Raw genomic sequence first — 25,501 nt, 5'->3', positions numbered from 1 at the left:
TTTAGCATGTGCACGGAGCTCTGACTGGAAAGCACTAATCCCTCACTTATCCGGTCGTCGTCGCCATAGTCACTAAGGAAGCAGAAAGAGCACCGCAGACTGACTTTAACTGAAGGGAAAAAGTGTGGAAAAAAAACTTCGAAAAAACGGAGTAATACATGGCAGAGGCACCGGTTGAGCATCTTGCGATGGCAGAACAGGTTGTTGTACGGGAGAAAGACGTAGCTGGGCAGGTGGCAGATGATACGACCCCTGGGGCAGGCGAAGCAATAATTGAAAGTAATGAAAACTCGAATGCAGAAGGGGCTGATACCGTGGGTGAAGTTGTGGAAAAGCCTGAGGTGAAGGAGAGACAAGAAGCTGAGGTGATTACCTCTAAGGAGGGAGGTGGAGGAGAGGAAAGTCATAATGGTAGCGACCAGGCTCCTGTAGAGAACAAGGGTACAGCAAGTGTAATGGAGCAAGAACAGGAGGTTATAGGGGCTGAAATGGAGAGTAATCATTGTGCAGGGGATAATCAAGATTCGGAGGGTGGTACAGAGGCAACCCCTAATACAGATGCAAACCCTAATACAGATAAAGGGGTTGACCCAAATGCAATGGGTGATCTACATGCAGGAGCTGAACCAGATGAAGGGGGTGATCCAGGTGCAGTTATTAATCCAGCTGCTTGCAATGATTCACATTCAGGGGCTGATCCAGTTATTGAGGGTGAGCCACATTCAGGGATTGTGCCAACTGCTGATGGTGATCTACCAGCAGGGTCTAATCCAGCTTCAGAAAGTGATCCACCTGCAGGGACTGTGCCAGTGGCAGAAGGTGATCTACCTGCAGGGACTGTGCCAGCTGCTGAAGGTGATCCACCTGCATGGACTGTGCCCGGTGCTGAAGGTGATCCTCCTGCAGGGACTGTGCCCGGTGCTGAAGGTGATCCACCTGCATGGACTGTGCCCGGTGCTGAAGGTGATCCTCCTGCAGGGACTGTGCCCGGTGCTGAAGGTGATCCACCTGCAGGGACTGTGCCAGCGGCAGAAGGTGATCCACCTGCAGGGACTGTGCTCGGTGTTGAAGGTGATCCTCCTGCAGAGACTGATCCAGCTGCTAAGGGTGATCTGCCTGCAGGCACTGACCCAACTTCAGAAGGTGATGCACATGTGGGGACCGATTCAGATGCTAAGCGTGACCCACCTTCAGGGAGTGAGCCAGGTGCTGAGTATGATCTACCAGCAGGGACTGATCCAGGTGCTGAGAATGCACCTGGTGATTCCAGTTTAGAAGTGGAATTTAATGATAAAGAAAAAGAGGGTTCAAGTAGTGATAGCAGCAGTGAGGGTACATCAAGTAGTGATGAAGAAGAGGAGGAAGAGAAGGCTGAGGAGAAAAGGAAAGAACAGATAAAGAAAGGTGGGATTCTAGAAGCTAGGGAGGAAGGGGGTAGTGAGGCAGGAGACCCTGGCAATGTTGATGAAGGGCAACTACATGGAGTGGAGAGAAATGTGAATCCTGCAACAGATGATGGAAGAGAGAATGAAAATGTAGCAAGCTCAGGGGAGAAGCAAGTAGCAACTAATGTGGAAGAGAAGGTGACTGAACCATCAGTGGTAACAGGAGATGTTGCAGATGTCTCACAGGAGAGTAGCATAAAAGTAGAGGAGAGTGAAAATACAGCAAATGCCCCGTTACTGAGAGAAAGTGCTGAGGAAGAAGCCATACGTGACCAGCCATCTGGGGACTTTGCTAGAACTGACCAGAGACCACTGGAAGTTGAGCTCTCTATGCAAGAAACCCTAGGGATCCCTGAATGTGATCAGCAAAGAGAAATCATTAGAGAAAATGGCACAGGGAAGGAAGAAATGATGAGCACCTCCACTACTAGCCCGGATACATCATTAGAGGACAGCCAGGAACATGACATTTCACTCTTCGTAAAGGTAGGAGTGCAGCTGCCGTTCTCTCTCTCTCTCTCTCTCTCTCTCTCTCTTTCTTTCTTTCTTTCTTTCTTTCTTTCTTTCTTTCTCTCTCTTTCATTCTTTCTTTCTTTCTCTCTCTCTCTTTCTCTCTCTCTCTCTTTCTTTCTCTCTCTCTCTCTTTCTTTCTCTCTCTCTCTTTCTTTCTCTCTCTCTCTCTTTCTTTCTCTCTCTCTCTCTTTCTTTCTCTCTCTCTCTCTCTCTTTCTCTCTCTCTTTCTCTTTCTCTTTCTCTCTCTTTTTCTTTCTCTCTCTCTTTCTCTTTCTCTTTCTCTCTCTTTCTCTTTCTCTCTTTCTCTCTCTCTCTCTCTCTCTCTCTCTCTCTCTCTCTCTCTCTTTCTCTCTCTCTCTCTCTCTCTCTCTCTCTCTCTCTCTCTCTCTCTCTCTCTATATATATATATATATAAATATGTGTGTGTAAAAAAATGTTATATTGTGAAAAACTTTGACGGTCAAAACAAGCTTTAAAAATCCCACTACTATTTTTTGTTAATTTTTTTACATCTGCACAGGAATGCATTGGAACAGTTCCTTTCAGCTTATTTTCATAAACCATTTTTCAAAACGTTCTCTTGTTGTATAAACCATTCTCAGACAAGTTTTATTTTTTATTTATTAACACAGCCTGTAACATCTATGCAAGTACCAAAAAAATAAGCTATTTAGGTGAAAGTCTGATGAATGTAGGTAAAATGTATTATCTCCTAGGTATTGGGTTGACATCAAAAATAATAAATTACTCAACCCATATAAAGCCATGTGTATATATTAGTAAATGAGATGTCACTGTCATTTAAATGACGTTTATAAAATGTTTAGTAACTTTTACAGCTTCTTTTTTTAGTCTCATTTTCACTATTCCGTTGTTCTCTCCTTCTTGCCACTTGTGCATTGTTAAATTGTTCATCTCTTTAAAGTGAATGTATATTTTGATGCTTAAGTGCCCGGTTTTTAAAAATTTGATTAAAAACGGGGGCACTTTAATTCATCAAAATTTACATTTCACTCCTATTGTAAAAAAAACCCCCTTATCTTTAAATCTTCACAGCAGCTCCAGCTTCCTCTGGTAGTCGCAAGCCATTTCTGATATCAGAAATGATGGATAGGTCATCCTCCAATCACAGCTTCCCCCTGGGGGAATCAGTGTCTGATTCAACGCCGTGATTGGAGGAAGCCGGATTCCTCATTTTACACCCACGAAGAGGCTTTGCAACGGGTGGAGGAAGCTGGAGCTGCTGTGAAGATTTAAAGGTAAGTTCTTTTTTTCACAACAGAAGTGAAATGTAAATTTTTATGAATTAAAGTGCCCTTGTTTTTAATCAAATGTTTAAAAACTGGGCACTTTAGCATCAACATTTATATTCACTTTAAATTTCAGTATAATTCTATCCCTTTTAAAAAGTTCTAATCACTAAGTACTAGCTACTGTTAGGGTGATCACCTGATCAGTTTAGGGCCATGGAATATCTCAGGGTAAATAATAAATCAGAGGCCAGGCCCTCGTTAGTGGGTATATTTTTATGGAAGAAAATAAAACTCCATTGGAATGCTAAATTCTTTAAAGGGACACTGAACCCAATTTTTTTATTTTGTGATTCAGATAGAGCATGACATTTTAAGCAACTTTCTAATTTACTCCTATTATCACATTTTCTTCATTCTCTTGGTATCTTAATTTGAAATGCAAGAATGTAAGCTTAGATGCCGGCTCATTTTTAGTGAACAGCCTGGGTTGTTCTTACTGATTGGTGGATAAATTCATTCACCAATAAAAAGTGCTGTCCAGAGTCTGAACCAAAAAAAGCTTAGATGCCTTGTTTTTCAAATAAAGATAGCAAGAGTACAAAGAACAATTGATAATATGAGTGAATTAGAAAGTTGCTGAAAATTGCATGCTCTATCTTAATCACAAAAGAAAAAAAATTGGGTTCAGTGTCCCTTTAAAGAGACATAAAATCGAAATTTTTTATTTCGTAATTCAGATAGAGCATGCAATTGTAAACAACTATCTAATTTACTTCCATTACCAAATTTTCTCTTTGTATCTTTTGTTGAAAAGAATGGATTTAAAGGGATACTAAACCCAAATGATTTCTTTCATGATTCAGATAGAGCATGCAATTTTAAGCAACTTTTTAATTTACTCCTATTATCAATTTTTTCTTCGTTCTCTTGCTATCTTTATTTAAAAGCAGGAATCTAAAGCTTAGGAGCCGGCCCATTTTTGGTTCAGATCCTGGGGTAAGCTTGCTTATTGGTGGCTAAATGTAGCCACCATTAAGCAAACAATATCCAGGGTGCTGAACCTAAAATAGCCTGGCTCCTAAGCTTTACATTACTGCTTTTAAGATAGCAAGAGAACGAAGAAAAATTGATTATAGGCGTAAATTAGAAAGTTGCTTAAAATTTTTGGGTTTCATATTCCTTTAACCCTGAAGCAACTTTCCTAGCTTATATTAGTGTTGGCTCAGGTTATGTTTCAAGTACTATTCAATAATTACTTGAAATTGCAGTGTAACGACATAACAAATAATAGTTTGCTGTGGCTGAATAAAAAAAACAAAAAAACCTGCTTTAGGTTTTAGTACCGATCTGAGAAAGTACCCAGCTGCTTATTGATGAGTATGCTCTTGTATCTTGATTGACAAGTAAGCTTGTGCACATTACATACTCACCAATCAGTGTCTACGCTTTACAAAAGGGTAAAGCAAATTGTTCCAAAGCATTTTGTTTTGTAAAGTGTGTTACAGTTATTGTGTTGAAGCTCTACAGTACCAGGGTGCTGTTGACTTATGTCACTTTAAGAGACTACCCTGTATATTGTAACTAAGAATTTTAGAAATGAACCATTTTTAAGACAGTAATTGTATATGCCTATGGTATCTCAGACACAGACATTACGTTTCTTTAAAAATTTAATAAAAATAAATTACTGTGGTCAATTTATGTCACCAAAAACCTTGCACTTGGAACGTTTTATTTCTGCAGTGTCCCATTTTGAGAGTCTATACTGATACTGTATACTAAATATAGCCTGAGCAAATTGGGATCTTTTCACCCCTAGTTCTAGTTCTGATAATCAGCGTTTCTTTCAAGTCTTCTGTAAAACCACAGGGCCTTCCCAATTAAATCATCTTTAAGAGGCAGTTATCCATATACTGCTGGGGAAGCATTGTCTTGATTAGTTTTCTTGCTCTGTATATATAATTCATTTGGTTTTGGAGAGTCACAGTGAACCTGGGTATTGGCTCTTTGTTCCATCTGAGATGACCACTGAGTTTCTTAATATGGGTAGGTCACTTGTCGGCTATAAAGAGAAGCAAGCCGTAGGGTTGAGATGATCGTTTGGAGACCTAGTGTGGCCAAGACACGTTTGAAGTAAGACATATCAAATACTGCAGAGAGGGAAGTGTTGAAAATATTAGGACGAGATTTGCTTTGAAAGGTTTTGTGAGGTCAGGGGAAATGGATTGGGGAAATGGTAGTTGGAGAAAACTGGAGTAGAGCCTACATTAGTATGGCTGATGATTAGATGTAATAGGACACACATGAAAAGCAATGCCATCATGATATATGGTAAGGATGTGTATGTGGTCATAGCAAATCGGTGAAAAAGCTCAAGTATAGAGGAAAGCAACATTGATGTTTGTGTGTTAATACTTTTGCTTTCTAGACAATAAAGTAAATAGATAATAGAGTTTAAACTGGACAGAGAGAATTTATAGTAGATGAAGTCAGAAAGCATCATTCTCTCCAGATGTTCCATGTACTAATTGTAGTGATAGAGCATACGTGTGGTTGCCTCTCTGCTCTGACCCTGGTCCCTGTTTACAGTTTTACCCCTGAGCACAGCATTTCAAGCCTAAATTCATCAAATCCTCTTCCCAGTTCCTCTAACATTTTTGAGTAACAGTAATATAGAGTTAGTGTATGTTTTGTAGAGTAAAATAATGAAAATGTTTGTTCCCTAAGTAAAAATGGGACATCCTTACTGGGCAAACAAGAAGTCTCTAAGAACTGCTATGTTAGAGTATGTTATTGCACTGCTTATCCAGTGGTCGGGCAGCATTGCAGTTTAGAAATAGCCTAAAGGCCAGAACATACAGTTGCAGAAAGATTAACCACAAATTTTATCTTGCTGTTTATATCACTATGCAGGTTCTGTGGCCCCGCTATGTGCCTGTTTGGGCTCGCCAGACTCGCAGTCACTGTACATTAACTAGATTTGTAATACTGGGAAATATAGTCACTGATATGGCTGAAAAGTTATAGGTGAGATAGAGAACAGTGCTTTGAATATTAGAAACCCACGGCGATGTTGTTTCCTCTTTTTAAAATACAGGTTACGCCCATAGAATGCCCAGCTAACTCCCACGGAATGCCTATATATTTATAATGTCTGTAATCTACTTTGTCAATAAAAAAGAACTTCCTATTAAAGCTAAAGGAGCTGGAGATTGTATATTATAATATTAGAATACGTATTTAAACTGTAAGCGTGATTGCACAAATCTTCTATTGTATCCTTAGGCGTGTTTTGCATTTTTCATTATATTTAGAACGTGTTTGCAATATTCATATTTCATCATATTGTGATTGCAATTGCGCAATCGTATTTTATTTATACTATTGCGATTGCACTATAAAGATATATTAAAGTGAAGGTAAACTTACCATGTTTGCGATCCACAATAATATTGTTCTCCAAAAAACAATATGTTTCATTGATCGTTTTTTATAAGTTTCCCTCTAAACAAAGTTATAGCCGTAATCCATATAATTATTTTCATCACCTAAATCAGCCCGTATTTTTTATTTTTTTTCTCCCTAGGTCACGTTTTTTTATATAACTTATTGAAATTCTGGCCGTTAGGCAGCCGTCAAACTACGTCACCTGCCCACATCTTAGCCTGCGCATGCTCAAGAATTTTTCATGACGAAAATTGTGTCTGGAGCGCGCTCCCGTTTGGCGCATGCGCATTGGATTGCTTATGCAAGAAACAGCATCTGCTGTCATGGACGGCTCCAAAAATACTAAAAAGCTGTTCTCGTTCACAAAAAACATAGTACTCAATGAACACATTATTGTTATTCATTGAGTACTATGTTTCATGCGCATTGGAGACACCAGTATCGCCGTGAAGCGCATGCACGGTAGACTGAGAAACCGCTGATTTGCGCATGCGAGAGTATCTTCGTGACCACACATTAGAGATACGTATAGAGCGGGTGGGACATAACAGCAATATGGGAAGTAAAGGATGGGAGGAGTTTGCCTTGTAACGGTAGGAAAAAACATAGTGAATTAAAGTCACATTTCTTTCAACAAATGCTAAAAAAAAAAAAATTAGCGATCATAGTAAACTTATTATATTGTAAGCATTGATGAATTCTAGGGGTATTAACTTTACCTTCACTTTAATATAGAAACCTTTTGCTACGGTGCAATCTCAATATTATAAGTACAACACGATTGCATGATCACAATATTGGGAAATATGAATATTGCAATTGCGTGTTCTCAATATAATGGAAATATCAATATTGAGAACGCGCAATCGCAATCTTAAAATAAGTTAAAAAAACACACCTAAGGACACAATAGGTTTGTGCAATCACGCTTACAGTTTACATACATTACTATACATTACATATATACTTATATCATATACCCACAATCCCCCAGCTCCTATAGGCGTATTACTGATGTGTTTTATTTCACTATTGTATTGTAAGAATAGAGGTTGGGTAAATTGTATTGTCTTACAGTACTGTGTAAAGGGATAATTTACATTACACCTTTTGTTGAAAGTGGCAATGCTGCTTTGAATATATTGCCAGTATCAGAGAAGCATCACCACCTACTGCCTTTAAACAGTACTGTCAGCCCTTTTGAATATTTTGCTGGCTTTCTCGACAGCGCAACGGATCCCTTTTGAATATCCTGCCGCCTCGTGACACTTTCGATTGTCAGGGCCTGTATGTGAAGGAAAGACTCCAACATTACAATATGTCTAAAAAAAAAATCACAAAGAATTTGTGTGAGTACTCTCCATGCTGGTGAGTGTTTGTTCATCAGGCCCCTAGTGTAGTAGAGGTAGTAAGAGAGAACACAGTAATGTAACAGTCTCATAATATGTGTTAGTGTGTGTGTAAAATCCTTTGCTTTTAGTGTTTTATATTGTGCATAAAATGCTACTAATTGTGTGTGTGTGGGTCCCACATTTTAATTTAGAAATGTATTAAATGGTATTACACTATGGCTGCTTTTTGTATATTCCTTGTGAGTGTGACTTAATGTTATCTTAATATTACGTGAGGATACCAAAAATCTTCTTTTGAATTCAAAATGACCACACATAAATCATATGAACTTTATGATTGGTGGCTAAATGTAGCCACCAATCAGCAAGCGCTACCCAGGTACTGAACCAAAAATGGTCTGGCTCCTAAGTTTACATTCCTGCTTTTCAAATAAAGATACCAAGAAACATAGAAAAATTGTTAATAGGAGTAAATTAGAAAGATGCTTAAAATTGCATGCTCTATCTGAATCATGAAAGTTTAATTTTGACTACACTATCCCTTTTAAAAACATACCCTAAATGTCTCTCATTGGCCTGTAGTGAGATGCTGCCAGTGTCTGAATGACAGATTTTTTTTAACACCAATATTTTATAAATTATCAGTGAGAAAAAAAAAATGGGTTTCATATCCCTTTAACAAAAAATGTATTTTTTTCAATGCAGCTAATCTGCAATTCAATTTTCAACTGCTGTAATATATTCTCCAAATCACAAATCAAAACACATTGCAATTGAACACATCAGGTGAGCCAATGACAAGAGGCATAGATGTGCAGCCACCAATCAGCAGCTAACTCAGTAGTGCATTGCTGCTCGTGAGCCTATCTAAATATGCTTTTCAACAGGGAACCAAGAGAACAAAGCAAATTAAATAATATAAATAAATTGGGGAAGTTGTTTAAAGAGACATTTTAATTAATACATGGCATGCTCTAATTTCGTTAGTGCGTGTAATTGTAAGACTATTGACTCTGCAAAACTGTGTGTTTAACCCTTCCAATGGGGTAAACTGCACAGTAGAAATACCGCTCTGCACTCACAGTGCAGTGCTGGTCCCGAGCGGAAAATGCTGCTGGTCTAATGAGCAGTGCTAGTTGCACATCTAAATCGTGCGACTAGTGCTGCTCATTGGATCAGTGGTGAGTTCTGCTTGTGCAGTGCTCTGCGAGTCCCGAGCAGTATTTCTACTGTGTGTTTAAACTTATTGCAGAGGTTAAACACACAGTTCTGCAGGGTCGGTAGTCTTACAATTACATGCTCTAACGGATTAGAGCATGTCATTTTTTCAACTATAATGGGCCTTTTAAAATTGCAGGCTCTGTCTGAATTATGAAGTTTAATTTTGATTTTCTTGTACTTTTAATTCAGTACTGCTTATCAAAGCAGCGATTTAACCTCCTGCTGGGAGTTTCCTACCTCTCCCTTGCCAAGGAATAATAATGTGTGGTAGATGACAGTGACGTGGAGCCCTGTAGTGTACATACCAAATTATTTAAATCTCATGGAGAGGGCATAGGCAGTATTCTCATCCTCTTAGCTTCCAGAGCAAGTAGCAAAGTCTCGAGTAAGGAGGGGAACATATTTTACAAAACAAGGACAAAAATTGGAATACATGCACAATAAGAGAAATGACTTACATGCAATATTCAGGATACCTTTTAAAGGACCATTAAAGGGACACTCAAGTCAAAGTTAAACTTTCAGGATTCAGATACAGCACACAATTTTAAACTTTCCAATTTACTTCCATTAATAAAATGTGCACAGTCTTTTTATTTTTACACTTTTTAAGTCACCAGCTCCTACTGAGCACGTGCAGGAATTCACAGAATATACGTATATGCATTTGTGATTGGCTGATGGCTGTCATATGATACAGGAGGAGTAGAAATAGACATAACTGAAATTTGCCCGCAAAAAAATCTACTACTCCTTTTAAAATCAGACTCAGTGCTATTGCATTGTCTTTTTATCATGCTTTTGTTGATTATACAAATCTACTGTATTTACTGGACCTTTAAATAGAGTAAAATTACATAATCAAAAAGTGCATTATTCCAAATTTTTTTTTTTATGATTTAGGTAGAACACACAATTTTAAACAACTTTCCAGAATACTTTTATTATCAAATTTGTTTCATCCTCTTGGTATCATTTGTTGAAGGAGCAGCATTGCACTACTGGTTTCTAACTGAACACATGGGTGAGCCAATGACAATCGGTGTATATATATATATATATATATATATATATATATATATATATATATATATATATATATATATATATATATATATATATATACAAAACCACCAATCAGTAGCTAGAACCTAGGTTCGTTGCTGCTCCTGAGTTTCTCTAGATAAACCTTTCAGCAAAGATTACAAGAGAAGGAAGCAAATTAAATAGAAGTAAATTGGAAAGTTGTTTAAAATCACGTGCTCTGTCTGAATCATGAAATAATGTTTTGGGGGTTTTATGTCCCTTTAATTCAAATTGATTTAAATTATGATTTAAATCAGTGGTCAGTAAGACTTGATTTTAATCAGTGGTCAGTAAGACTTGATTTAAATCATGGTTTTTCTACTTAAAGGTTTCATTTTTAGATTAGTAACTTTTCAGATTATTTTTTTTTTGTTATATCAGAAAATTACTGATTCAGTTACATACCTTTAGAAATACATATATACATAATGATGAAATTATTGGGAGGTGTCCAATATAATAGGTTAATCATTTTATATTTTGATCAACTTTTCATCTGTACTTTATTGGAATGAGAAAAATAATCATTACCTTAATAATAACAATGTAAATAGGTTTATTTAACTAAAACAATAACATTATTGGTTTAATTTTTATGTATTTTTACTAGGATTTTATGGACCATAAAGTCAAAATTAAACTATCATGATTCAGATAGAGAATACAATTTAAAAAAAACCCTTCCCAATCTACTTCATTCTTTTGGTATCCTTTGTTGAAAATCATATCTAGGTAGGCTCAAGAGCAGCATTGCACTCCTGGGAGCTAGCTGCTGATTGTTGGCTGTACATATATGCCTCTTGTCATTGACTCACCCAACGTGTTTAACTAGCTACCTGTAATGCATTGGTGCTCCTTCAACAAAAGAGACCAAGAGCATGAAGCAAATGAAGATAGAAACAAACCTGAAAATTGTTTAAAATTGTATGCTCTATCTCAGGGTTCTTCAATCTTTTTTTCCCCCAAGACCCATTGCCATGATACCACATACCTTCACGACCCTATTTTTATGCTTGGTCTGAGAATTTCTGAAGTAATATACAACAAGATAATAATTAGTCATTTTTTAAAGAAAAATAATTATTAGTCATTTTTGGAAGAGTGAGTAAAATGTGTGCGTACTTTATTCCTGATTGTAGTCAGACTTGAAAGTGTTGTAAGAGTTAATACTATGCACACTCATACAACACATGATTTACTTGTATTCCATTAGAAATGCATAGATAATTATTCAATTATTGGAAGTTGAACTATCTCCATTTTAATAGGTTAATCATTTATATTTCATTAACTTTTCAGGTGTACTTTATTGGAAGGAGAAAAATAATCATTACCTTTAAAGGGACATGAAACACAAAATTTTTCTTTCATGATTCAGATACAGAATACTATTACAACATTCACATTTACTTCTATTATCTAACTTGCTTCATTCTTTAGATATCCTTTGTTGAAGAAATAGCAATGCACATGTGTGAGCCAATCGTACGAGGCATCTATGTTCAGCTACCAATCAGTAGCTACTGTGCCTATTAGATCTGCTTTTTTAACAAAGGATATCAAGAGAGTGACACAAATTAGATAATATAAGTTGTGATGAGAGCAGGATGTGATGTCACTAGTTGGGGTCGAGGTCCGGTAGTCTGTGTCGCAGTTAGTGAAATCAACCTGACTAGATGTATGTTTCTATGCTCTGTAATAAAATAGAAAATAAACAAGGAAAGACAGCGCCTCATAGTGCAGATAAGTTTCGTAAGCTTGAAATAACAGGAACAACAAACAGTTGAAAGTATACTCACAAGAGTACTGGCACTCTTATGTAAAGAAGTGCGAATGAGCAGACTGACATTCAGCAGCAGTCAGTACGCTGATACAGGTGACATCCAAAACTTCACCGCAGCAACCAGAGGATCTTCTGAATCAGCACTGTATTTGAAAGTGCAGCTCCCACTGCGTGCAGCTTCCACTGGGTGTCAGAAATTAGAAGCGATATCCGTGTAGAAATGGCTATAGTTTAAAAACCCATGAATAAACAATAGGGTATATTAAAAAAGCCAAATGCCAAAGCTTGATAAAAAGAACAATGAACAATTTATTAAAAGAGCTGACGCGTTTCTCGGCCGCAAGCTCCTGGCCGTTTCATCAGATTAATTCATCAGAGTTGTACCATCATTGCTGTGTCCTGCATATGTCCTGCATCTCATGACATGGTGTCAGAAGTTCTGGCCTGCGCTTCTGTTCCTGATCGATTACAATGTCAAAGTTTACCCCACCTGAGCCTTTTGACTTCTCTCAGCCTGCAGCTTGGCCCACATGGCGTCAGCGGTTTCAGCGCTTCAGGATTGCTTCCAAACTGAACAAGGAGAGTGGTGATGTACAAGTCAATTCTCTTTTATACTCTATGGGGAAAGATGTGGAGCCAGTGTTCAATGCTTTTACTTTCCAAGAAGGGGAAGAATTTTACTTTGATATAGTTATGGATAAACTCAGTGCTCACTTTGTGCCCAAAAGAAATGTGATTCATGAGAGAGCTTGTTTTCACAAACGTATTCAGCGTGTGGGAGAATCTGTGGAGTTTGGTGTTGCTAAAGAAGAGCAAATCAGAGACAGAATAGTTATTGGAATTGCAGATGCTGAAGTCTCACTGAAGCTGCAGTTAGAGCCTGATTTAACATTAGATGGGGCTATTAGGATGGCCCGCCAGAGTGAACTGGTGAAAAAGCAGAGTGCTGATCTGAGGTCTGAGAGCATTGTGGATGAAGTGCAACAGTCCAGGAAAACTGCTAGTGAAAGGCACAGTGTGAGCGGTAGATCTAAAATAATGGAAAGGCCTAGAATTGGATGGGTGCAACATGCCCGATGCACATGGTGCTAACATGCCCATGATCAGAGTGTTATATGCCCGGCCAGAGATAAAAGATGCAGAAAATGTAACAGAATGGGCCATTTTGAAGTGGTGTGTAAAACTGAATACATTAAGGAGATGCAGGTGGACAGTGAACAGGAGCGTCAGGAAGTGTCTTTTGTGGGGTCCGTTGTGGAACGGCCAAGTTCAGAGGAAGATTGGAAAGTTACTTTTACTGTAATGGGAGCCAAAGTTGATTTTAAGATTGACACAGGAGCAGATATCACTGTAATGTCTTTTGCTGCATTTATGAAACTGCCTTGACAGCCCCTGCTGGCGAAGGTTACTACAAACGTCCATAGTCCTGGTGGCCGCATTGATTGTGTGGGGAAATTTCTTGCCAGCTGTGAGTACAAGCAAAGAAAGTTCACCATGTGGGTGCATGTGATTCGAGGTCAGTGTGTTAGCAATTTATTGAGCAGAAAAGCAGCCTGTGACTTGGGCCTCGTGGCCAGAGTGAATGAGATTTCCGAAGATATGTTTGGCGAGTTGGGCCTACTGAAATGCAAACCAGTCCGTATAGCACTTAAAAGTAACGCAGTCCCATGCAGTATTTCTACTCCCCGTAGAATTCCGTTCCCGCTCATGCCTCAAGTGGAGAAAGAGCTTATGCACATGAAGTCTATGGGGGTTATTGAAGAGGTTGTTGAAGCGACTGATTGGTGTGCCCCCATTGTTCCAGTTGCAAAGAAAAACGGAAAGGTGCGCATCTGTGTGGACCTGAAAAGGTTGAATGAGGCAGTGAAGAGAGAGAGATTTGTGCTGCCGACATTAGAATATATAGCTCCAAAGTTGGCTGGGGCGAAGTTCTTTTCCACATTAGACGCTTCTAGCAGCTTTTGGCAGATCCCCCTGGATCCAAAGTGCCGCAAACTGACTACCTTTATCACACCGGTAGGTCGGTTCTGCTTCTGCAGACTCCCCTTTGGGATATCCTCCACTCCTGAAATCTTTCAAAGGGAAATGAGTTCTCTCCTGAGTGACCACGTGGGCACAGCGGTCGTCATGGACGACATTCTAGTGTATGGGTCTACAGTGGAGGAGCATGATCAGCGTTTAAGTTGTGTGCTACAGGCTATCAAAGAGTCTGGGCTGAAGCTGAATAAAGAAAAATGTAATTTTAGGAAAACTGAATTATGTTACTTTGGGCATATCATCAACGGGGATGGCATCAAGCCAGACCCCAAGAAAATTTGTGCTATTGAACAGATGAAAAGTTTTTCTGATGTACATGAGCTGAGACAGATATTGGGCCTTGTAAATTACGTGGGATAGTTTCTTCCCGATTTATCAACAGTTTTACACCCTATCACAGAGTTGCTTAAGAAAGACGTTGCCTGGGTCTGGGGACCTTCACAAGAAAAAGCTTTTATGCAGGCCAAGTCCCTGCTGGGGTCTGCCCCAGTGCTGGGGTTCTACGACTCTTCAAAAAAGACTGTGGTTAGTGCCGATGCAAGCAGTTATGGGTTGGGGGCTGCACTCCTGCAGTTAAATGAAAATAAACTACAGCCCATCGCCTACTGTTCCCGCACACTGACTGCTGCGGAGTCAAAATACGCTCAAATTGAGAAAGAGTGCCTGGCTGCAGTTTGGGCCTGTTAGCGCTTTCAGCGTTATCTAGTGGGTTTGGAGAAATTTAGTCTGGAAACTGACCACAAACCGCTAGTCCCTCTAATCAACTCTTATGACATCGACAAAACACCCTTGAGATGCCAGAGACTTTTAATGAGACTGCTCAGGTTCAATGTTCAGGCAGTGCATGTGCCGGGGAAACAACTGGTTGTGGCGGATACACTATCCAGGCTCCCGCTTGCTGCTGCTGAATAATCATCTACTGAATCTGATGTGAAAGTGTATGTTGATTCAGTTCTGGCCTCTAAGTCCATTTCTTCAAAGAAACTGGAAGAAATAAAGAAAGAGACATATTTGGACACAGATCTGCAAGAGGTTATAAAGTACATAAAAGAAGGCTGGCCTGAGAGCCAGGCAGCCTGGTTGTCTTTAAGTGCTTACCAGCCAGAGAGGTCGCAGCTCACGGAGCTGGAGAGGTTGGTGTTGTTCCAAGACTGCATCGTAATTCCTGTCAGCATGAGGAAGGAGATGTTAAACAGGATTCACGATGGCCACTTAGGCATTACAAAGTGCAGAGAAAGGGCAGCTACAGCTGTGTGGTGGCCTGGGATCAGCTCCGACATTGCAAATCACGTGTCTAAATGTGCCTTTTTCCCGGGAACGCCGGCCTACTCAGAGAAGGGAGCCCTTGATTTCTATTCCGCTGCCTGCGGGGCCGTGGCAGAAAATACCTGCTGATTTGTGTGAACTGCACGGAAAAAAGTTCCTTGTTGTGATCGACTACTATTCCAGGTATTTGGAAATTGCACCCCTGAATGATATCACAAGTCAAGCCGTTATCATTCGCTTGAAGAGCTTGTTCGCCCGGTGGGGCATTCCAATGGAGCTGGTGAGTGATAATGGTATGCAGTTCGCTTCTACAGAGTTCAGTGCTTTCAGCAGGGAATGTGACTTTGTACATTCCACGTCAAGTCCACATTATCCGCAGGCCAACGGAATGGCTGAAAGGGCAGTTCAAACAACAAAATTCATTCTAAAGCAATCTGAGCCGTACCTGGCCCTCTTGTCATACAGGGCGACGCCCATTCACGCTACCGGGTTTAGCCTGGCACAGCTGATGCTAGGACGCCAGATTCGCACCACTTTACCCTCAGTGGGTGTCTTCAAGCCGCCTGGCCCTGTTCCTCGGGACGAAGTCCTTAGGAGGGATGAAGAGGCCAAAAAGGGTTATCGTTTCTTCTACGACAGGAGACATTCTGTCAGGCCCTTACAGGAACTGAATGCGGGGCAAACTGTCAGAATTAAACTGGATGAGAAGAAATGGAAGACGCCTGCTACGGTAGTTGGCCGCTCTCCAGAACCAAGGTCTTATACAGTCCTTGCTGAGGGAGGGACGGTTACACGCCGTAACCAAAGACATCTTCAGCCTGTACCTGAGAGTCTGGAACTGGATGCCTCAGTACCACAGCCGGTGGGATCCCCTGTTCTAAGAGAGGTGCCTTCCCGTCAGCAAGATCACAACGGGAATATATCTTTGCCTCCAGCGGACTCTAATTCACCATCTTCTGTATCAGAGGACAGTTCATGCAGAGTTACATCAAGCGAAAGAGTGGTGAAACTTCCGGCCCGATACAGTGACCGGAAGTATGGGCAGAATAATCCCATGGTCACTGTGGACTAGGGTAGTCTACCCCGATGTGCAAGTCAGGATGTCATTTATGTGTTTATATTTTCTGAACCTATTTGTTTATATATTGTTCGAAGAAAAAAAAAATGTTGTTGTATACTCTGTTCGTATACCTTGTTATTTGTTATTTTCAAATGTATGCTTCGCCTTTGAAAAAGGGGAAGATGTGATGAGAGCAGGATGTGATGTCACTAGTTGGGGGCGGGGTAGAGGTCCGGTAGTCTGTGTCGCAGTTAGTTAGTGAAATCAACCTGAATAGATGTATGTTTCCATGCTCTGTAATAAAATAGAGTTGTACCATCATTGCTGTGTCCTGCATATGTCCTGCATCTCATGACATAAGTAAATTGGAAAGTTGGTTAAAATTGCATGTTCTTTCTTAATTATGAAAGAAAAAAATGTGTGATTCATGTACATAGCAATTTAAATAGCTTTAATTAACTAAATAAAAATAATTATTACCTTTAATAATAACAATTACACTGTTTTATTTAACTAAAGCAATTCTTTTATAGTTTCACTTTCATTTTTATGGCTTGCCCCCTCCCTCCTCGCATTCAGGTCCTTGTGATGCAGGTCCACTCCAAACAATATTCTATTTATTGAGCTTCTTAAAACTTAGTAAGGGGTTGAGTCTGTGTACATAGAATTGCAGGGTAACAATGGGATTAAAGGGACAGTAAAGTCAAAATTAAACTTTCATGATTCAGATAGACATGCAGTTTTAAACAACTTTCCAATGTACTTCTATTATCTAATTTGCTTTGTTCTCTTGATATCCTTTGTTAAAAAGCATAGCTAGGTAGGCTGAGAAGCAGCAATGCACTACTGAGAGCTAGCTGCTGATTGGTGGCTGCACATATATGCCTCTTGTCATTGGCTCACCCAATGTGTTCAGCAAGCTCCCAGTATTGCATTGCTGCTTCTTCAACAAAGGATGCCAAGAGAATGAACAAACTTGATAATAGAAGTAAACAGGAAAGTTGTTTAAAATTGTATACGCTATCTGAATCATAAAATAAACTTTGTATATTTATGTTAGTACATTTTGCTGTGAAGTAGAGGCATTTTATTTCTGTATACACAAATTCACAGTTTTGAGAACTACAAAACCAAGAATAAGTGATATCTTCTACATAGAAAAAATGATCAAAGCAATCTTTGAGTGCATGACATTTTGAGTAGATTAATGGAATTAATTTATGAAAAATTGTAGCCATGAATATACCTCCTCATGCAACATAATTAAAAAAAGGATCCTTATTTCAGGATGAATAACCATTGGATTATAATATATCCTAACTAGAAAGCTATCTTTAAATAGATTTTTTCCTCAAAAAGCAATTTCTTTAAAAAAAAATAAAAAAAATCCTATTTAAATAAAAAAACATGATTTTAATAAAAAAAAATCCAATTTGTTTGATTTTTTTTAAAATCATTGATTTTAATCCACCACCACCATGATTAACCCCTTAATGACAACTGACGTACCAGGTACGTCATGCATTAACAATCAGTTAATGACAATGGACGTACCTGGTACGTCAGTTGTCTAACAGAGTGCTGGAAGTGATCACAACCACTTCCAGCAGCTCTGAGGGTATTGCAGTGATGCCTCGATATGGAGGCATCCTGCAATACCCCTTTACAAGACTCCGATGCAGAGAGAGCCACTCTGTGGCCCTCTCTGCACTGGTAGCGATGGTGCCGACGGTGCCATTTGACCGGTGGGAGGAGGGAGTGTGTGCGCGCGCGTGCACGATGCGCGTGCACGTGGGCGCGCGTGCACGTGCACATGCGCACATTAGCCACACTGACACCAATGAAAAAGTAAGGGGGAAAAAAAGTTTTTATTTTTTTATATTTAAAAGGATCTGTGAGGGGGAGGGGGTGGGGGTATTGTGGGGGGGGGCTGCTACACTACAGAAATAATTAAACACAAATAACAGTTATAAATACAATTAAAATAAGTTTGGTTTGTGGGGCCAAACTGGGTACTGGCAGACAGCTGCCAGTACCCAAGATGGCGGTAATTAGGTAGGGGAGAGGGTTAGAGAGCTGGAGGGGGGGATCAGGGAGGTTGGTGCTAAGGCAGGGGTCCATCACAACTAAAATATTTTATAATTTTTATTTAAAAAAAAAATAACTCTTATTTAGTACTGGCAGACTTTCTGCCAGTACTTAAGATGGCGGTAACAATTGTGGGGTGGGGGAGGGAAGAGAGCTGTTTGGGAGGGATCAGGGGGTGGGATGTGTCAGGTGGGAGGCTGATCTCTAAAATTAACCCTGCAAGCTTCCTACAAGCTACCTAATTTAACCCCTTCACTGCTGGGCATAATTCACGTGTGGTGCGCAGCATCATTTATCGGCCTTCTAATTACCAAAAAGCAACGCCAAAGCCATATAAGTCTGCTATTTCTGAACAAAGGGGATCCCAGAGAAGCTTTTACAACAATTTCTGCCATAATTGCACAAGCTGTTTGTAAATAATTTCAGTGAGAAACCTAAAATTGTGAAAAATGTAAAGTTTTTTTTTTTTATTTGCTCGCATTTGGCGGTGAAATGGTGGAATAAAATATACCAAAATGGGCCTAGATCAATACTTGGGGTTGTCTACTACACTAAAGCTAAAATTAACCCTACAAGCTCCCTACAAGCTCCCTAATTAACCCCTTCACTCCTGGGCATAAAACACGTGGGGTGCGCAGTGGCATTTAGCGGCCTTCTAATTACCAAAAAGCAACCACAAAGCCATATAAGTCTGTTATTTCTGAAAAAGGGGATCCCAGAGAAGCATTTACAACCATTTGTGCCATAATTGCAGAAGCTGTTTGTAAATAATTTCAGTGAGAAACCTAAAATTGTGACAAAATTTGTGAAAAAGTGAACTTTTTTTTTTTTTTATCGCATTTGGCAGTGAAATGGTGGCATGAAATATACCAAAATGGGTCTAGATCAATACTTTGGGATGTCTACTAAAAAAAAATATATATATGTCAATGGATATTCAGAGATTCCTGACAGATATCAGGGTTCCAAAGTAACTAGCGCTAATTTTGAAAAAAAGTGGTTTGGAAATAGCAAAGTGCTACTTGTGTTTATTGCCCTATAACTTGCAAAAAAAGCTAAGAACAAGTAAACATTGGGTATTTCTAAACTCAGGACAAAATTTAGAAACTATTTAGCATGGGTGTTTTTTGGTGATTGTAGATGTGTAACATATTTTGGGGGTCAAAGTTAGAAAAAGTGTGTTTTTTTTTCCATTTTTTCCTCATATTTTATCATTTTTTTTTTTAGTAAATTATAAGATATGATGAAAATAATGGTATCTTTAGAAAGTCCATTTAATGACGAGAAAAACGGTATATAATATGTGTGGGTACAGTAAACGAGTAAGAGGAAAATTACAGCTAAACGCAAACAGTGCAGAAATGTAAAAATAGCCATTGTCATTAAGGGTAAGAAAATTGAAAAATGGTCCGGTCATTAAGGGGTTAAAAGACGACGCAGTAGCACTTAATCTAAGTTTTAAATGAGCAATATAAAAAATTTTCTCGACAAATTTTAAAATTGACTTTTAATTTTTCATCCCTCTGTATCATGTAACAGTCAACAGCCAATCACAAACTCATATATGCATACACTGTAAACTCTTGCACAAGCTCAGTAGGAGATGGTGCCAGAGAACGTGTGCATATAAAAAAGACTGTGTACATCCTGAAATGTCTCTTAAAACTGCATGCTCTATCTGAATCATGGAAGGCTAATTTTGACTTGTGTCTCTAGTCATTGCTTCCAGTGAATTTAGGTGGTGTCTTGCTTCTTCAAGTTTTGCACTAGAGTGGCTCAATGTGAACTCTTTTCAAATGGATAAATTACCAGCAGTACTTCATGATCTGAAATTGTGTGCGAAACTATTGAGAGTTTTTTTTTTAACAGGAATTGAAGTATTTTACTTACGAGGGTAGAACTTAGCCTTGTATAGCTAATATGGAGTCAATCACAATTCCTTTGAAAAGCTAATTAAATACTTTAATGTACAGAAATCACCATACACTTTTATGTTGAAATCTAAAGAGAAATCATTAAAGATTTTCTAAAGCATTGTGATTGGACATTTTAGATTTTATCACAGAAATAATGTTTTGCTTTCATAACATGCATTGCAGAGCTGCAAATATGCTAATTGTACAGTATTTATGTCATTTTTAGAAGGGCCTGGAATGTAAATTATTGACTTGCTTATAAGTATCTTAAACCCCAAAGAAAAACTTGCCAAAAATACCAGAGCATTTTCAACATTTTTGCTATCAAACCATTTAAATAAAAATAGAGCTTTGTTTTATTTATTTGCCTGTCATATTTTAAGTAGACAACCCAATGTATTGATCTAGGCCCATTTTGGTATATTTCATGCCACCATTTCACTGCCAAATGCGATCAAATAATATATATATTTTTTTTTTTCCACAAACTTTGTGTTCCTCACTGAAATTATTTGCATACTGCTTGTGCAATCATGGCACAAATGGTTATAAAAGCATCTCTGGGATCCCCTTCGTTCAGAAATAGCAGACATATATATATGGCTTTGCCATTGCTTTTCAGTAATTAGAAGGCCACTAATTGCCGCTGCGCACCACACTTCTCTTATTCCCTGCAGTGAAGGGGTTAATTAGGTAGCTTGTAAGTTTAATTTTAGCTTTAGGGGCCGATTTACTAATGTGCGTTCGGACATGATACCGACAGCATACATATATTTAGTACAATAATTATTCTATTTGTACAGAGAATCTGTATATTTATTTTTCTCACATTGAGATAAAATTTATATGTTTGTGACATACAGTTGTATGCAAAAGTTTAGACACCCCTGACAATTTCCATGATTTTCATTTATAAATAATTGGGTGTTGGGATAAGCAATTTCATTTTGATCTATCAAATACCTGAAGGACACAGTAATATTTCAGTAGTGAAATGAGGTTTATTGGATTAACAGAAAATGTGCAATATGCATCAAAACGAAATTAGACAGGTGCATAAATTTGAGCACCCCAACAGAAATATTGCATCAATATTTAGTAGAGCCTCCTTTAGAAGATATAACAGCCTCTAGACGCTTTCTATAGCCTGTAATGAGTGTCTGGATTCTGGATGAAGGTATTTTGGACCATTCCTCCTTGCAAAACATCTCCAGTTCAGTTAGGTTTGATGGTTGCTGAGCATGGACAGCCCGCTCCAAATCACCCCACAGATTTTCAATGATATTCAGGTCTGGAGACTGGGATGGCCATTCCAGAATATTGTACTTGTTACTCTGCTTAAATGCCAGAGTAGATTTTGAGCAGTGTTTTGGGTCGTTGTCTTGTTGAAATATACAGCCCCGACGTAACTTTAACTTTGTGACTGATTCCTCAACATTATTCTCAAGTATCTGCTGATATTGAGTGGAATCCATGCGACCCTCAACTTTAACAAGATTCCCAGTACCGGCACTGGCCACACAGCCCCACAGCATGATGGAATATCCACCAAATTTTACTGTGGGTAGCAAGTATTTGTCTTGGAATGCTGTGTTCTTTTGCCGCCATGCATAACGCCCTTTGTTATGACCAAATAACTCAATCTTTCTTTCATCAGTCTACAGCACCTTCTTCCAAAATGAAGCTGGCTTGTCCAAATGTGCGCTTGCATACCTCAAGCGACTCTGTTTGTGGCGTGTGTGCAGAAAAGGCTTCTTCCGCATCACTCTCCCATACAGCTTCTCCTTGTGCAAAGTGCGCTGAATTGTTGAACGATGAAGTGACACCATCTGCAGCAAGATGATGTTGTAGGTCTTTGGAGGTGGTCTGTGGGCTGTTTTTTACTGTTCTCATCATCCTTTGCCTCTCCGATATTTTACTTGGCCTGCCACTTCTGGCCTTAACAAGAACTGTGCCTGTGGTCTTCCATTGCCTCACTATGTTCCTCACAGTGGACACTGACTGCTTAAATCTCTGCAATAGCTTTTTGTAGCCTTCCCCAAACCATAATGTTGAACAATCTTTGTTTTCAGGTCATTTGAGAGTTGTTTTGAGGCCCCCATGTTGCCACTCTTCAGAGGAGAGTCAAAGAGAACAACAACTTGCAATTGACCACCTTAAATACCTTTTCTCATGATTGGATGCATCTGTCTATGAAGTTCAAGGCTTAATGGGCTCACCAAACCAATTGTGTGTTCCAAATAATCAGTGCTAGGTAGTTACAGGTATTCAAATCAACAAAATGACAAGGGTGCCCAAATGTATGCACCTGTCTAATTTCGTTTTGATGCATATTGCACATTTTCTGTTAATCAAATAAACCTAATTTCACTACTGAAATATTATTGTGTCCTTCAGTTATTTGATAGATCAAAATGAAATTGCTGATCCAAACACCCAATTATTTATAAATGAAAATCATGGAAATTTTTGGGGGTGCCTAAACCTTTGCATACAACTGTTGTATATGTTGTCCTTTATGTATAGAGACATTATCTTCTCATATTCAGGTTATTTTTATTCTGTCTGTGACATTCTTTGTCCCATAAGGACTCGCATTTATCTGGAACTTCATATTTGTCTGGTATAGCCTAGTTCTGTTTGGGTTATTTTCACTTTCTTTTATTAAGGAGATTTTTCCCTATGCCCGTGACATAATATGGTCCTAGGTCATATGTTTTTTCCTTATTAATCTTAGGAATTTTTTTGGACGGTAGTAGTCTATAGGTTAGCCTTACTATAAGTAAGCAGATAGTTAGCAGTTTGAATCCTGCTACAGCTCTTGTTCCTTGAATATGGGTGTTCGTGTCCATTTAATTTAATATTTTGAAATCATAATAGTTTGATCTTTTATGTTTAAAGATTAAATTATATTATTATAAGCATTGTTTGCTTATTTTATCCTTTTCTTCTGGGCATATAGTAGAAGCTTTCCTTCATTCTTCTACTGTAAATATTCCAATTGTTTTCCCTCTCTGTTTTCAGTAGAGGTATAAACATGACATCGTTTTAAGCATTATCCGGCTTATTTTTTCTACTATTCAGGCTAAGTGCAAAAGGATTTAAGCATTTTATGTTTTATTCCTTCCTTCCTTCCTTCCTATATATAGAATATCTGATATGTTCCTGTTTTACTCTCTGGTTCTCTTCTGATCGTATAATCTCTTAACTTTTTCTTGAGAATTACGTGGAGAGGAACAATCGCGAGTTTTCATGTATTTCTAAGACTCTGCTACTTGCAAGAGCTAAAGATTATTTTTTTTTTTTACATGTTTTTCCCCTATGGGGATCATTTATCCTCTCTCTCTCTCTCTCTCTACCCATCTCTGTTCTTTGCTGTCAACAAGTGGCCAATGTAGCCTAGTGGTTAGCTTTGTGGCTTTGCAACTCAAAGGTTGTTGGTTCAGAACCAGCTGCTGACACTGGATGTCCCTTGAAAAGGGATGACGTCGGCAGTATGGCCGAGCAGCCTAGGATGTTGGATTAGGTTCCAGTCTTTTTGGCATCAACCTTCATTTTTCATTATATTTTTTGCTTTCATACAGTGACTCTGTGTATGGAAGTAATTGGTCTAATGGTGGCTTCCATGGACATTATTTCTTTGGCTCATATTCCATCTGAGACTTCTTCAGTTATGCATACTCAGACAATGGCCAGAGAACTCTAGGAGCTCTCTGAGGATAGTCTTGACATCCGATTGAAAGATTCACGTCCTGCTGGATCTCTCAGGACCTTCTGTCTCAGGGTTCATGTTTCCTGAGGCCATCCGGGGAGATTGTGACCTCAGATGCCAGCTGGTCGGGTTGGGTAGCAGTGTGGGGTTCTTTAAGGGCTTAGGGTCTTTGGACTCGGGTGGAGTCTTCTCTCCTAGTAAATATCCTAGATTTGGAAGCAATCTTCAATGCTCTTTCAGTTTGACTTCAATTAAATTTGGTCCAGTTTATCTGATCCAGTCGATCAACTTCATCTCAGTGACGTATATCTTCTACCAGGAAAACCCCCAGAGTTCCTCAGCCTTGAAGGAGGTGAGTCACATACTGCAGTGGGCAGAGCCTCTCGATTTTCACCTCTCTGTCATTCTCTTCCCAGGATATCTAGGAAGAGGATTATCTGAGCAGGCAGACCTTTCATCATGGGGAGTGGGCCCTTCATCCGGAAGTATTCTCAATGATAACCCACTGGTGGGGGGTTCTGGAGTTGGATCTGATGGTGTCTCCTCTAAATACCAAGCTTCCAAGGTACGGATCAAGGGATCCGCAAGCAGCTCTGATCGACGCTCTGGTGGTTACTTAGGACTTCGGTCTCGTGTACCTGTCCCTTCCGTTTGCCCTCCTTCCTCAAGTAATAGCTCGTATAAAACAATAGAAGGCGTCGAAGATCTAATCCCCTCTGCCTGGCCTTGCAGGATCTGGTTTGAAGATGTCATCTCTTCCCCCTTGGAGGTTGCCTTTGAGGAAGGACCTTCTACTTCTGGGTCCCTTCTTCCACCCAAATCTAGATCTCTGAAATTGAATGCTTGGGGATTGAACGCCTAGTCTTGGCTAGGCGTGGTTTTTCAGAGAAGGTGATTGATCCAGATTTGTAAGCCTGTTACTCGCAGGATATACCATAAGGTATGGTGTAAATACCTTTTTTGGTGCGAATCGAAGGTTTTCTCTTGGAGTCAGGAGAGGTTTCCCAGCATTTTGTCTTTTCTTCAGGAGGACCTGGAGAAAGGTTTGTCAGTCAGGACTCTAAAGGGTCAGATTTCTGCACTGTCTATTCTTTTACTCAGATGTCTGGCAGATCTGCCAGATGTTTGATCTTTTGTTCAGGCCTTGGTCAGAATCAGGCCTGTGTTTAACCCTGTTGCTCCTCCTTGTAGCCTTATCCTGGTTCTTAAAGTTTTGCAGCAGGCTCCGTTTAACCCCTTAACGACCGAGGACGTGCAGGGTACGTCCTCATAAAAAAGGCAGTTAATGCCTGAGAATGTACCCTGCACGTCCTCGGTGTGGA

At 39.3% G+C, this 25,501-nt stretch overlaps 1 protein-coding gene across 1 annotated transcript in view; it reads left to right on the top strand.

The window, feature by feature from the left end:
• The first annotated feature begins 455 nt into the window (after positions 1 to 455).
• CLIC6 (chloride intracellular channel 6) overlaps positions 456 to 25,501 on the top strand; it is a 349,353-nt gene continuing 324,307 nt past the window's right edge. The window contains exon 1 of the mRNA XM_053705166.1: positions 456 to 1,931. Coding sequence (XP_053561141.1) covers positions 456 to 1,931 — 1,476 coding nt within the window. The remainder of the gene's footprint in view (positions 1,932 to 25,501) is intronic.

This window comes from Bombina bombina, chromosome 3 (assembly GCF_027579735.1).
Source record: "Bombina bombina isolate aBomBom1 chromosome 3, aBomBom1.pri, whole genome shotgun sequence".
In the NCBI taxonomy this organism is placed as follows: Eukaryota; Metazoa; Chordata; class Amphibia; order Anura; family Bombinatoridae; genus Bombina; species Bombina bombina.
This window is presented reverse-complemented; position numbering and strand designations above follow the sequence as displayed.